The following is a 13,613-nucleotide window of genomic DNA, read 5'->3' on the forward strand; positions in this document are numbered from 1 at the left end:
TGCCTGCAGTCCCACCCCTGTTCTGCCCCTTCCCCCGTGGCCCTGCCCCGGTTCCACCCACAGTCCTGTCCCAGTCCACCCACCCCCTTGCAGCCACAAGTGTTACGGCCACATTGTGATTGACAAATAGCTTCCTTTCTCAGTTCCACTGTGTAATTATAAGATAACTCCACTGGGATATAAATATTGTTCTTACATTTCAGTGGATCGTACATAGAGCTGCACAAACACGTCATTGTGTCAGGAAATTTTAGCTCGTACTGACTTCACTAGTGCTTTATATCTGGCCTGTTGTAAAATGAGGCAAACATCAAGATAAGATGATGTACCCCCTGGAAGACCTGTGTGTACCCCTGGAGTACACAGACCCCTGGCTGAGAACCACCGATCTCCACTCACGCAAAAGGGAATTGGCCTCAACACACATTGCATCACCTGATCAGCCAAAGTCACGTGCAGGGTTGTGAAATCTCCCATCTCCGGGTCCACCAGGATGTCATGGGGCAGCCCCAGCCCATCCCCAAGGGAGCAGGTATTTGCCAACCTGCCGGATAAAACCATAGCCAGATGCTTCCTTGCTGTTCTGCTCACTGCAGCTAACATCCAGGCACCATGTGGGTGGCTCTGCCCCTCTGTCTGCTGTCCACTCTCCTGGCCACAGGTGAGTCCCGTCCGTCCCCAGGCACAGGGAGCCGGGTGGTGGGGTCGGGAATTCACTTGGGGAACGTGCTGCTGTTGATGGTGGATTCTGGGGTCAGGATGGAATTTGTGGGTAAAACCAGCAAGAGGAAAACCCGGAGCCACGTCCCCTGGCTGACTCGGGGAGAGCAGGGATTGGAGCCTGGGACTCCCACAACCCACGCTAGGGGCCTGGCCAGCGAGTGTGAGTCCGTCTGTCCTTCCTTCTTCTCGTTCCTCCTCCAGCTCTCGCCCGAGTTTGGGGTCATCCGGATGAGGAGCAGCACCCCCGTCCACATGTCATCCTGCCTAGAAATGTTCCCCTGCCTGTCAGCGCTGAGATTCCTGCCAGGACTCCTGGCTTCATTCCCTGGCTTTGAAAGGGGAATGGGGCTGCAACGGGTAGGGGCTGGGAGCCAGGACTTCTGGGCTCATTCCCCAGCTGTAGAAGCGGGCTGGGGTGTAGTGAGTTTGAGCAGAGATGGCTGCAAATCAGGACTCCCGGGCTCTCTCCGTGGCTCTGAAAGAGCCGTGGGATCTCGTGGGTTAGAGTGGGCTGGGAGTCAGGAGTGAGGACTTCTCAGCTGTTTTCTTGGTTCTAACCCTGAATTGAACACATCTTTTTTCTACCTCAGTTTCCATATTTCTTTGATAGGGATAATATAACTTTGCAACCATCTAGGGACATAGAAGGGGCGGGGAAGGTGTTCTGAGGTTTAATTGATGTTTCCACATGAATGCTCTAAAAAAACCAAAGTGGGAAAATCTTTCTTTCTTTCTTTCTTTCTTTCTTTCTTTCTTTCTTTCTTTCTCTCTTTCTTTCTTTCTTAAGACTACCTTATGCCCACGTAATGAATTTAACGGCCCCCACGCTCTGGAGAGGAAAGAGTTGATGCTCCTGGGATCGCTAGCTGGAGGTGCACAGCCATCTATCCAGAGGCTTAACAAGCGTCAATCGTATTCTGAAGAAGAGAATTGGCAGGATCAGCGATGAAAAGTGGGCTGAAGTCGAGTGTGGCTGAGCTGATGTAACTCTGAGAGGCAGAGGCCTGGAGCAGAGAGTTACGGCGGGGTGTGTGTGTGTGTGTGAAAGGTTCACTGCAAAGCCAGGCAGAAACCCCTCTTCAGAGCAGCCGAATTCTTGTTTTTCTGTCTACACAGACGTGTGGGGTTTGTTCACAGGCACAAGCTGCACCCCAGATAGCCACGTCAGCAGCTGAAAATGTATTCTAGCCACAGACACTCAGGCAGCAAACAGACTTGTCTGTGGTTTTGAGTAAGATACAAATGACCAGCTAGCAAGATGCCTTTCCCCATCCGGAGAGTTAAATGGAACTGGGCAGAACTGCTGCAAAAGCAGGTGGCATTTCTCCAAGTTCTGCCTGCCCACACGTTCAGTGAGGAGGCATTGGTGGTAACAACTCCCACAGCGCCACCTCTTGGTTGCTGGTGGTATTTCGTCCACAGGCACTGCCTGAGGAAGGGTGTGGAGCTGGGGTTTGTACTGAGAATGGATTTTTCCAACCTCCAGGGAGCGCTCTGCAATGCGAGGTGTGTGCGTCCAGAGAGCAATCGTGCTCCGGCCCCCTGCAGCCCTGCGCCCCCTGGGAAGGGACCTGCGTCACCGTCGTGGCAGAGATCAGGCTGGGTGAGTGAAAGAAGATTTCTACTAAGTGTAGACACCATTGTCCTCCTGAAGCCACGGGTCAAACCCAGGAATCCTGGCTCCCAGCCCCTCCCCCTACTCTAACCAATAGTCTCCGCTCCTCTCCAGGAGCAGGGACTGCTCAGTCTGGAATGATAATGTCATTGACGGGGGATGGGAGGAGATGGGGTATTGCAGTGGGTGGCTGTGGGGCCTGGATCAGACAGAAGAGAGGATTTTATCACGGGGGGTGGGGAGATGAGATTAGTTGGGGGTGGGGTGGATGGAACAAAAGGGGAGGATGGAGCAGCTGGGGGTCCATTGGGGAGTTCAGAGGTGATGCTCTATTTCTCTTCCACAGAGGGATCCTCCATGTCCTACACGGGTAAATCGTGCCTGGAGCCCAAGAACTGTGAGCCCGGCCCCTTCTCGCTGACGTACCCGCACAATGTCACCGTGCGGGCGAACATCGCCTGCTGTGACACCGACGGCTGCAACACCGGGGCCATCCCAGGTGTGTGTGTGCTGCAAACCTAGAGCCCTGCTCCGGCCACACCTGCCTGGAGAGAACCCAGGAGTCCTGGCTGCCAGCCCAAAGCCCCCATCCCTAACCACTAGACCCCACTCCCTTCCCCGAGCTGGGATTGAGCCCAATGTGTGGTGACTCCCCACCCTTGGCTGACTATGTGTGTCTGACTGTTCTCAGTGCCAACTGTGAGCTCCGTCCCCAACGGCCGGCAGTGCCCGTCGATCCTCAGAGTGGGGCCATATCACTGGAACGGGAAGGGGGTCTTGGCCTGCACCGGCACCGAGGACCATTGTGTTGTGGAATCTGGGATATTTATATTTGGTAAGTCCTCCAGATGTGGGAGGGGTCTGAACACAGAGCATGAGGTGGAGCCCAGGTGTCCTGGCTCAGTCCCAGCCCCCCTTGCTCTGACCCACTAGACTCCACTCCCCTGGCAGAGTTGCAGAGAGAACCCAGGAGTCCTACTTGCCGAGATGCCAAAGGAGCACCCAAGGAGGATAAGGCCACTGCGGAGAAACTAAATGAATTCTCTGCATCAGTCTTCACGGCTGAGGCTGGGAGGGAGATTCCCAAATCGGAGCCATTCTGTTTTGGTGACAAATCTGAGAAACTGTCCCAGATTGAGGAGTCATTACAGGAGTTTTTGCAACAAATTGATAAATTAAACAGTAATAAGTCACCAGGACCAGATGGGATTCGCCCAAGAGTTCGGAAGGAACTCAAATGTCAAATTACAGAATGACTAACTGTGGTTTGTAACCTACCATTTAAATCAGCTTCTGTTCCAACTGGCTGGAGGATGGCTGATGACACGCCAATTTCTAAAAAGGGCTCCAGAGGTGATCCCGGCAGCTGCAGGCCAATAAGTCCGACTTCAGTACTGGGCAAACTCATTGAAACTATAGGAAAGAAGAGAACTGTCAGACACATAGATGAACATAATTTGTTGGGGAAGGGTCAACATGGTTTCGGTAAAGGGAAATCACGCCTCACCAATCCACTAGAATTGTCTGAAGGGGTCAACAAGCGTGTGGACAAGGGGGATCCCATGGATATAGTGTACTTAGATTTTCAGAAAGCGTCCCTCACCAAAGGCTCTTAAGCAAAGTGAGCTGTCATGCGATAAAATCCTCTCATGGCTCAAAAAGAAAAGGAGTACTTGTGGCACCTTAGAGACTAACCAATTTATTTGAGCCTGAGCTTTCGTGAGCTACAGGTCACTTCATCAGATGCATACCGTGGAAACTGCAGCAGACTTTATATACACACAGAGAATATGAAACAATACCTCCTCCCACCCCACTGTCCTGCTGGTAATAGCTTATCTAAAGTGATCATCAAGTTGGGCCATTTCCAGCACAAATCCAGGTTTTCTCGCCCTCCACCCCCCCCACACAAATTCACTCTCCTGCTGGTGATAGCCCATCCAAAGTGACAACTCTCCACACAATGAATGTCACGGCTAACCTGGTGGCTGAACTTTGTGACTTTGTCCTTACCCATAACTATTTTACTTTTGGGGACAATGTATACCTTCAGATCAGCGGCACTGCTGTGGGTACCCGCATGGCCCCACAGTATGCCAACTTTTTTATGGCTGACTTAGAACAACACTTCCTCAGCTCTCGTCCCCTAATGCCCCTACTCTACTTGCGCTATATTGATGACATCTTCATCATCTGGACCCATGGAAAAGAAGCCCTTGAGGAATTCCACCATGATTTCAACAATTTCCATCCCACCATCAACCTCAGCCTGGTCCAGTCCACACAAGAGATCCACTTCCTGGACACTACAGTGCTCATAAACAATGGTCACATAAACACCAGCCTATACCGGAAACCTACTGACCACTATTCCTACCTGCATGCCTCCAGCTTTCACCCTGACCACACCACACGATCCATCGTCTACAGCCAAGCTCTGCGATACAACCGCATTTGCTCCAACCCCTCAGACAGAGACAAACACATACAAGATTTCTGTCAAGCTTTCTTACAACTACAATACCCACCTGCGGAAGTGAAGAAACAGATTGATAGAGCCAGAAGAGTTCCCAGAAGTCACCTACTACAGGACAGGCCTAACAAAGAAAATAACAGAACGCCTGCACATCCATCTGCACATCCACCAATGTGATCTATGCCATCATGTGCCAGCAATGCCTCTCTGCCATTTACATTGGTCAAACTGGACAGTCTCTACGCAAAAGAATAAATGGACACAAATCAGATGTCAAGAATTATAACATTCAAAAACCAGTCGGAGAACACTTCAATCTCTCTGGTCACGCAATCACAGACATGAAGGTCACTATCTTAAAACAAAAAAACTTCAAATCCAGACTCCAGCGAGAAACTGCTGAATTGGAATTCATTTGCAAATTGGATACTATTAATTTAGACTTAAATAGAGACTGGGAGTGGCTAAGTCATTATGCAAGGTAGCCTATTTCCCCTTGTTTTTTCCTCCCCCCCCTCCCCCCGGGAGGTTCTGGTTTAACTTGGATTTAAACTTTGAGAGTGGTCAGTTTGGATGAGCTATTGCCAGCAGGAGAGTGAGTTTGTGTGTGTATGGAGGTGGGGGGGGGGGGTGAGAAGGCCTGGATTTGTGCTGGGGGTGGCCCACCTTGATTATCATGCGCATTGTGGGGAGAGTGGTCACTTTGGATTAGCTATTGCCAGCGGGATAGTGAGTTTGTGTGTGTGGTTTTTGGGAGGGGGTGGGGGGGTGAGAGAACCTGGATTTGTGCAGGAAATGGCCCAATTTGATTGTCATGCACATTGTGTGGAGAGTTGTCACTTTGGATGGGCTATCACCAGCAGGAGAGTGAATTTGTGTGGGGGGGTGGAGGGCGAGAAAACCTGGATTTGTGCTGGAAATGGCCCAACTTGATGATCACTTTAGATAAGCTATTACCAGCAGGACAGTGGGGTGGGAGGAGGTATTGTTTCATGATCTCTGTGTGTATATAAAGTCTGCTGCAGTTTCCACGGTATGCATCCGATGAAGTGAGCTGTAGCTCACGAAAGCTCATGCTCAAATAAATTGGTTAGTCTCTAAGGTGCCACAAGTACTCCTTTTCTTTTTGCGAATACAGACTAACACAGCTGTTACTCTGAAACCTGTCTCATGGCTCAGTAACTGGTTAAAAGATAGGGAAAAAAGGGTAGGAAGAAATGGTCAGTTTTCAGAAGGGAGAGAGGTAAATAGTGGGAGTCCCCCAGGGATCTGCACTGGGCCCAGTGCTATTCACCAAATTCCGAAATGTTCTGGAAAAAAGGGTAAATAGTGAGGTGGCAAAATTTGCAGAAGATACAAACCTACTCAAGATAGTGAAGTCCAAAGCAGACTGTGAAGAGGTACTAAAGGGTCTCTCAGAACTGGATGACTGGGCAACAAAATGGCAGAGGAAATTCAGTGTTGATAAATGCAAAGTAATGCACATGGGCAAACGTAATCCCAAGTAGACATACACAATGATGGGTCGAATTTACCACTCAAGAAAGATCTTGGAGTCACTGTGGAGAGTTCTCTGAAATCATCCACTCCATGTGCAGCGGCCGTCAAAAAAAGCAAACAGAATGCTGGGAATCATTCATAAAGGGACAGAGAATAGGACAGAGATCTAACCCCAAGATCGTGTTGCCTCAATATAAATCCATGGGACGCCCACAGCTTGAACACTGCGGACGGATGTGGTCGCCCTGTCTCAAAAAAGATATATTGGAATTGGAAAGGCTTCAGAAAATGCCAACCAAAATGATGAGGGGGATGGAATGGCTGCCATATGAGGAGAGATTAATAAGAGTGGGACTCTTCCGCTTGGAAATGAAACGGCTAAGGGGGGATATGATCGAGGTCTAAAAAAGGTTGAAGCGTGTGGAGGAAGTAAAGAAGGAAGTGTTATTTACTCCTCCTAACATAAGAACGAGGGGTCACCACAGGCAGCAGGTATAAAACAAACCAAAGGAAGTACTGCTTCACACAACGCACAAGAAACCTGTGGAACTCATTGCCGGGGGAAGTTGTGAAGGTGCAGACTATAACAGGGTTCAAACAGGAACTAGAGAAGTTCCTGGAGGACAGGTCCATCTGTGGCTATTAGCCAGGATGGGCAGGGAAGGTGGCCCTAGCCTCTGTTTGCCAGAAGCTGGGAATGGGCGACAGGGTATGGATCAATGGATGATTCCCTGTTCTGTTCACTCCCTCTGGGGCACCTGGCATTGGCCAGAGGATACTGGGCTAGATGGACCTTTGGGGTGACCCAGGAGGGCCATTCCTCTTCTGTTCTCATGTTGTTCCAGCCCCCTGCTCTGAGCACTAGACCCCACTCTGCCTGCAGAGCCGGGTGCAGTCCTGCTGGGAGGGGAGTGTGTGAGAGACCTCATGAGGGTCGCGGGGGGGGGGGAATTGGGAACCCCCGATCACGTCTCTCCCCCTGTCCAGGTCACATCAAAATGAGGAATACTGCGGCTGGATGTGGCTCCCCTGGCGCCTGCGTGAAGAGAGCGTTGGTGAAGAAATACACCCAGGGCGTGCCGGAGATCCTGAGCCAGGCCAAGTGCTTCCCAGCTCCCAGGGCCGGTGGAGGCATCGGGGAGCCCTGAGCCCCGGCCTGGCATCCTCCCCTTCTGCTGCGTGCCGGGCTGCAGTGCACCTCCCTTCAGCAGCAACTGGCTTCTGCTTCTCTTTGGGGGAGATTGCGGATTCCTTTTGTGCATTGGCTGAATAAAGCGAGTTGTGGGGAAAGTACCCCCCAAGCTCCTTGTCCCCTGACCGTCCTGTACCGGCTCCCCCCCCCAACCCCTGTCTGTGCACAAGTGATGCTGGCAGGAAGAGAACCCAGGAGTCCTGACTCCCAGTACCCCACCCTGTAACCCACCAGACCATACTCCCTTCTGAAAGCCAGGGATAGAGCCCAGGAGTCCTGGCTCCCAAGCCCCCTGCTCTAACCACTGGACCCCTCTCCCCTTGCAGGGCCAGGGAATGGAACCCAGGTGTCCTGCCTAGACCCCCTCCCCCAAAGCAAGGTCCGTGGCCTGTGGAAAGGCACCAGCTGGCTGAGTTCCCCTGGAGAAGGAGGGCTGTGGGAAGGAGAGGCCGTGGCTCACCCAGCTGTCCAGGCGGGCGGGAATGCCCTGGAGGGGAGAAATGTCCTTCTAGGTTGATTTTGCAGGGCTCAGTTCGTCCCGCTCTCTGGGGCGGCTCCACTGGGAGTGCCGGGCTCAGGGAAGGTGTCAGGAAACAGGGCAGATCCCCCCAGCCGGTGGTGCTCTGTGAGCAGATTTCACCCAGCGTGAACTCCTGGATCGCTGCCCCCGTCTGACCCCGGAGTCACAGCCAGTCCCCTCAGATACTCTCAGACAAGCCGGACTTTGTGAGGAAACCTCACGTACACCCCAAACCAGCCCACCCAGGTTGTCCCCTGCCCCAGGAGACCGGTCACTTACCCCAGAGCCACGGGACCCCAGATCCTCCACCAAAGGCAACGCTGGCAGCCAGGTCTGTAGGAAACTCGCTAAAGGTTCGTGAGCTAAGGAAAGGGAATGAGGGTCACGAGGGGTTAAAGGTGGTAAAATCATGCCCAGATGAGTCGCAGTCTGTAATTCCAAACGGTGGCGGTGATGGGAGAAACTGCCATTCTCCCAAGTCTTTTCAGGTGCCCCCAGACCGTCTCCAGGGATCCCCGCTTTGCATCTGGTTCTGGTCCCTGTAAGAGTCCAGCCAGCCCAGCGTGGCAGGATCCTTCCCTGAATCCATCCTTACAGCTTCTTCTCCCAGAGAACAAGCTGGCAGGGCCCCCACCCACGTGGGGTTTGCCTTCGATGCGGGGAGGGAGGAACGCGGCGGTCAGCACACGCGATGGCCCCTGCCTTTGGGGTCAGCACTTTTCTGGTGCTAAAGTTCCTCCTTAGCATCCCTCCGGCGTCTCTGCTGGGTCAGTGAGTCCCAGGGCTGTGCTCAGGGTGAATGGTTGTTACTCCGTTAAAACAGCAGACGGGGAAGGGAAAACCATGCGACGGCCCATTGGTTTTCATGAAATTGAAACTCCAAACACACTGTTCTACCTTTGCCATGCCTTTGATCTAGGCCAGGGGCTCTCGACCTTTCCAGACCGCTGTACCCCTTGTGGCAGTCTGATGTGTCTTGCATAGCCCAAGTTTCCCCTCACTTAAAACTACTTGCTTCCAAAACCAGACATGGAGTCTAAATTAGCTGTTCCCAGTCAAGAAAGAGATCTTGGAGTCACAGTGGATAGTTCACAGTACGCAGTGCATGTCAAAAAAGAGAACAGAATGTTGGGAATCATTAAGAAAGGGAGAGATAATGAGACAGTAAATGTCATATTGCCCCTATATAAATCCATGCTACTCCCATTCTTGAAAACTGTGTGGAGATGTGGTCACCCCAGCGTATAAAAGAGATATCGGAATTGGAAAATCATAGAATCATAGAATATCAGGATTGGAAGGGACCCCAGAAGGTCATCTAGTCCAACCCCCTGCTTGAAGCAGGACCAATTCCCAGTTAAATCATCCCAGCCAGGGCTTTGTCAAGCCTGACCTTAAAAACCTCTAAGGAAGGAGATTCTACCACCTCCCTAGGTAACGCATTCCAGTGTTTCACCACCCTCTTAGTGAAAAAGTTTTTCCTAATATCATATCTAAACCTCCCCCACTGCAACTTGAGACCATTACTCCTCGTTCTGTCATCTGCTACCATAGAGAACAGTCTAGAGCCATCCTCTTTGGAACCCCCTTTCAGGTAGTTGAAAGCAGCTATCAAATCCCCCCTCATTCTTCTCTTCTGCAGGCTAAACAATCCCAGCTCCCTCAGCCTCTCCTCATAACTCATGTGTTCCAGACCCCTAATCATTTTTGTTGGCCTTCACTGGACTCTCTCCAATTTATCCACATCCTTCTTGTTGTGTGGGGCCCAAAACTGGACACAGTACTCCAGATGAGGCCTCACCAATGTCGAATAGAGGGGAATGATCACGTCCCTCGATCTGCTCACTATGCCCCTACTTATACATCCCAAAATGCCATTGGCCTTCTTGGGAACAAGGGCACACTGCTGACTCATATCCAGCTTCTCATCCACTGTCACCCCTAGGTCCTTTTCCGCAGAACTGCTGCCTAGCCATTCGGTCCGTAGTCTGTAGCTGTGCATTGGATTCTTCCATCCTAAGTGCAGGACCCTGCACTTATCCTTATTGAACCTCATCAGATTTCTTTTGGCCCAATCCTCCAATTTGTCTAGGTCCCTCTGTATCCTATCCCTCCCCTCCAGCGTATCTACCACTCCTCCCAGTTTAGTATCATCCGCAAATTTGCTGAGAGTGCCATCCACACCATCCTCCAGATCATTTATGAAGATATTGAACAAAACCGGCCCCAGGACCGACCCCTGGGAACTCCACTTGATACCGGCTGCCAACTAGACATGGAGCCATTGATCACTACCCGTTGAGCCCGACAATCTAGCCAGCTTTCTACCCACCTTATAGTGCATTCATCCAGCCCATACTTCCTTCACTTGCTGACAAGAATACTGTGGGAGACCGTGTCAAAAGCTTTGCTAAAGTCAAGAAACAATACATCCACTGTATTCAGAAAAGATTCAGAAAAGGGTCATAAAATTATTAGGGGGATGGAACAGCTTCCGTGAGGAGAGATTCATAAGAGTGGGACTTTTCAGCTTGGAAAAGAGACGGACAAGGGGGGATAGGGGAGAGGTCTAGAAAATCATGAGTGGTGTGGAGAAAGTAGATAAGGAAGTGTTATTTACTCCTTCTCATAACACAAGAACTAGGGGCCACCAAATGAAATTAAGAGGCAGTAGGTTTAAAAAAAAAAGGGAAGTGTTTTTTCACATAATGCACCATCAACCTGTGGAACTCCTTGCCAGAGGAATGTGCAAAGTCCAAAAGTAAGCTGGGTTCAAAAAAGAGCTAGATAAATTCATGGAGGATAGGGCCATCAATGGCTATTAGCCAGGCTGGGTAGGGATGGTGTCCTTAGCCTCTGTTTGCCAGAAGCTGTGAATGGAGGACAGGGGATGGAACACTTGATGTTTGATTACCTGTTCTGTTCATTCCCTCTGGGCACCTGGCATTGGCCACTGTCGGAAGACAGGATACTAGGTTAGATGGACCTTTGGTCTGACCCAGTGTGGCCCTGTCAGGGTTCCTTCCCCACTCTGAACTCTAGGGTACAGATGTGGGGAACCGCAGGAAAGACCCCCTCAGCTTATTCTTACCAGCTTAGGTTAAAAACTTCCCCAAGGTACAAACTTTGTCTTGTCCTTGAACCGTACGCTGCCACCACCAAGTGTCTTACACAAAGACCAGGGAAAGAGCCCACTTGGAGACGTCTTCCCCCAAAATATCACCCCAAGTCCTACACCCCCTTTCCTGGGGAAGGCTTGATAAGAATCCTCCCCAATTTGTACAAGTGAACACAGACCCAAACCCTTGGATCTTTAGAACAATGAAAAAGCAAACAGGTTCTTAAAAGAAGAATTTGAATGAAAGAAAAGGGGAAAGAATCACCCCTGTAAAATCAGGATGGTAAATACCTTCCAGGGTAATCAAATTCAAAACATAGAGAATCCTCTAGGCAAAACCTTAAGTTACAAAAAGACACCAAACCAGGAATATTCATTCCCTCCAGCACAGCTTATTTTACCAGCCATTAAACAAAAGGAAATCTAACACATTTCTAGCTAGATTACTTACTAACTAACAGAAGTTCTGAGACTCCATTCCTGAGCTGTTCCAGCAAAAGATCACACAGACAAGCAGTCCCTTTGTTTCCCTCACTCCCGATTTGAAAGTATCTTGTCTCCTCATTGGTCATTTTGGGTCAGGTGCCAGCAAGGTTACCTTAGCTTCTTAACCCTTTACAGGTGAAAGTGTTTTGCCTCTGGCCACGAGGGATTTTACAGCAGCGGGGACAGAAAGGTGGTTCCCTTTCCCTTTATATTTATGACAGGTCCTTTCTTACGTAATTATAAAAATACATAAGTGTCACGGCCACATCGTGACTGACAAATAGCTTCCTTTCTCAGTTCCACCATGTAATTATAAAATAACTCCACTGGGATATAAATATTGCACTTACATTTCAGTGGACAGTACATAGAGCTGCACAAACAAGTCATTGTGTCCGGAAATTTTAGCTCGTGTTGACTTCACTAGTGCTTTATATCTGGCCTGTTGTAAAACGAGGCAAACATCAAGATGAGCTGATGTTCCCCCTGGAAGACCTGTGTGTACCCCTGGGGTACACGGACCCCTGGCTGAGAACCACTGATCTCCATGAATGCACAAGGAAATTGGCCTCAAGACACATTGGCATCATCTGATCAGCCAGTGTCACATGCAGTCTGTGAAATCTCCCATCTCCGGGTCCACCAGAATGTCATGGGGCAGCCCCAGCCGATCCCGCAGGGGGCAGGTTTTTGCCAACCCTTCTGCAGAGAAGGACCTGGGGATTACAGTGGATGAGAAGGTGGCTATGAGACAGCAGGGTGGCCTTGTTGCCAAGAAGGCCAACGGCATATTGGGCTGTATTAGTAGGAGCGTTGCCAGCAGATGGAGGGAAGTGATTATTCCCCTCTATTCGGCATTGGTGAGGCCACATCTGGAGTACTGGGTCCAGTTTTGGGCCCCCCACTACAGAAGGGATGTGGAAAAATTGGAGAGAGTCCAGCAGAGGACAACGAAAATGATTAGGGGGCTGGAGCACGTGACTTAGGAGGGGAGGCTGAGGGAACTGGGCTTCTTTCGTCTGCAGAAGAGAAGAGTGAGGAGGAATTTGAGAGCAGCCTTCAACTACCTGAGGGGGATTCCAAAGAGTGTGGAGCTCGGCTGTTCTCAGTGGTGGCAGATGACAGAACGAGGAGCAATGGTCTCCAGTTGCAGTGGGGGAGGTCTAGGCTGGAAATCAGGAAACACTATTTCAATAGGAGGGTGGTGAAGCGCTGCATTGGGTTCCCTAGGGAGGGGGTGGAATCTCCATCCTTTGAGGTGTTTAAGGCCTACTTGACACAGGCCTGGCCAGGATGAATTAGTTGGGGTTGGTCCTGCTTTGAGCAGGAGTTGGACTAGATGACCTCCTGAGCTCTCTTCCAACCCCGATCTTCTATGGTTCTCCGATTCTCTGAACCTGCCTGCCGTACCCACAGCCAGCAGCTTCATTGCTGCTCTGGTCACTGCAGAAAATGTCCGGCCACCATGTGGGCGCCCCAGCCCCTCTTCCTGCTGTCTGCTCACCTGGTCACAGGGGAGTCCCATCCGTCCCCAGGCACATGGAGCCGGGCACCGATGAGGAGCAGGAATCATTTGGAAATCACAGACAATTCTCAGGAGTCAGGAAAACCGTCCCCCACCCTTGTCATCCTGCTTGGAAATGTTCCCCTGCCCCCTGCACTGAGATTCCTGCCAGGACTCCTGGGATCATTCCCCGGCTCTGGGAGGGAGTGGGGGGTCTCTTCTGGGGTGTATGTACCCCACGCTGGCCCAGCGAGTGCAGGGAGAAAAGGGCCGAGCAGCAGACAGGGTTTTGCAGATTCCTGGGCACAGGGACTAGCGTGAGGGCCGCGCTGAGCTGGGTGAGCCGGGACCGCGCCCTGCTTGGCCAGGAGGGGACACTGTTGCACCATCGCACTGACTCACATAGTCTCATTTCTGGGAGCCAGGACTCCTGGGTTCTATCCCCAGGTCAGGGACGGGGTGGGTCTAGAATAGGCTGG

At 51.1% G+C, this 13,613-nt stretch overlaps 1 protein-coding gene across 1 annotated transcript; it reads left to right on the forward strand.

Annotated features, from left to right (window-relative positions):
* Window positions 1–612: 612 nt before the first annotated feature.
* Window positions 613–7,462, forward strand: LOC125628842 (phospholipase A2 inhibitor and Ly6/PLAUR domain-containing protein-like). The gene is made up of 5 exons (XM_075122811.1): window positions 613–661; window positions 2,210–2,326; window positions 2,685–2,837; window positions 3,030–3,173; window positions 7,302–7,462. The coding sequence occupies exons 1-5, from the start codon at window positions 613–615 to the stop codon at window positions 7,460–7,462; spliced, it is 624 nt and encodes a 207-aa protein (XP_074978912.1).
* The last annotated feature ends 6,151 nt before the right edge of the window (window positions 7,463–13,613 follow it).

The sequence above is a fragment of the Caretta caretta genome, chromosome 24 (genome assembly GCF_965140235.1).
Source record: "Caretta caretta isolate rCarCar2 chromosome 24, rCarCar1.hap1, whole genome shotgun sequence".
Taxonomy (NCBI): domain Eukaryota; kingdom Metazoa; phylum Chordata; order Testudines; family Cheloniidae; genus Caretta; species Caretta caretta.

Bases quoted from the DNA above. Each gene is read 5' to 3' on its own strand.
- LOC125628842 (XM_075122811.1), top strand. From the start codon at position 613: ATGTGGGTGGCTCTGCCCCTCTGTCTGCTGTCCACTCTCCTGGCCACA. The intron at 662-2,209 runs GTGAGTCCCGTC...TCCAACCTCCAG, and splicing joins GTCCACTCTCCTGGCCACAG to GGAGCGCTCTGCAATGCGAG. The intron at 3,174-7,301 runs GTAAGTCCTCCA...CCCCCTGTCCAG, and splicing joins ATCTGGGATATTTATATTTG to GTCACATCAAAATGAGGAAT.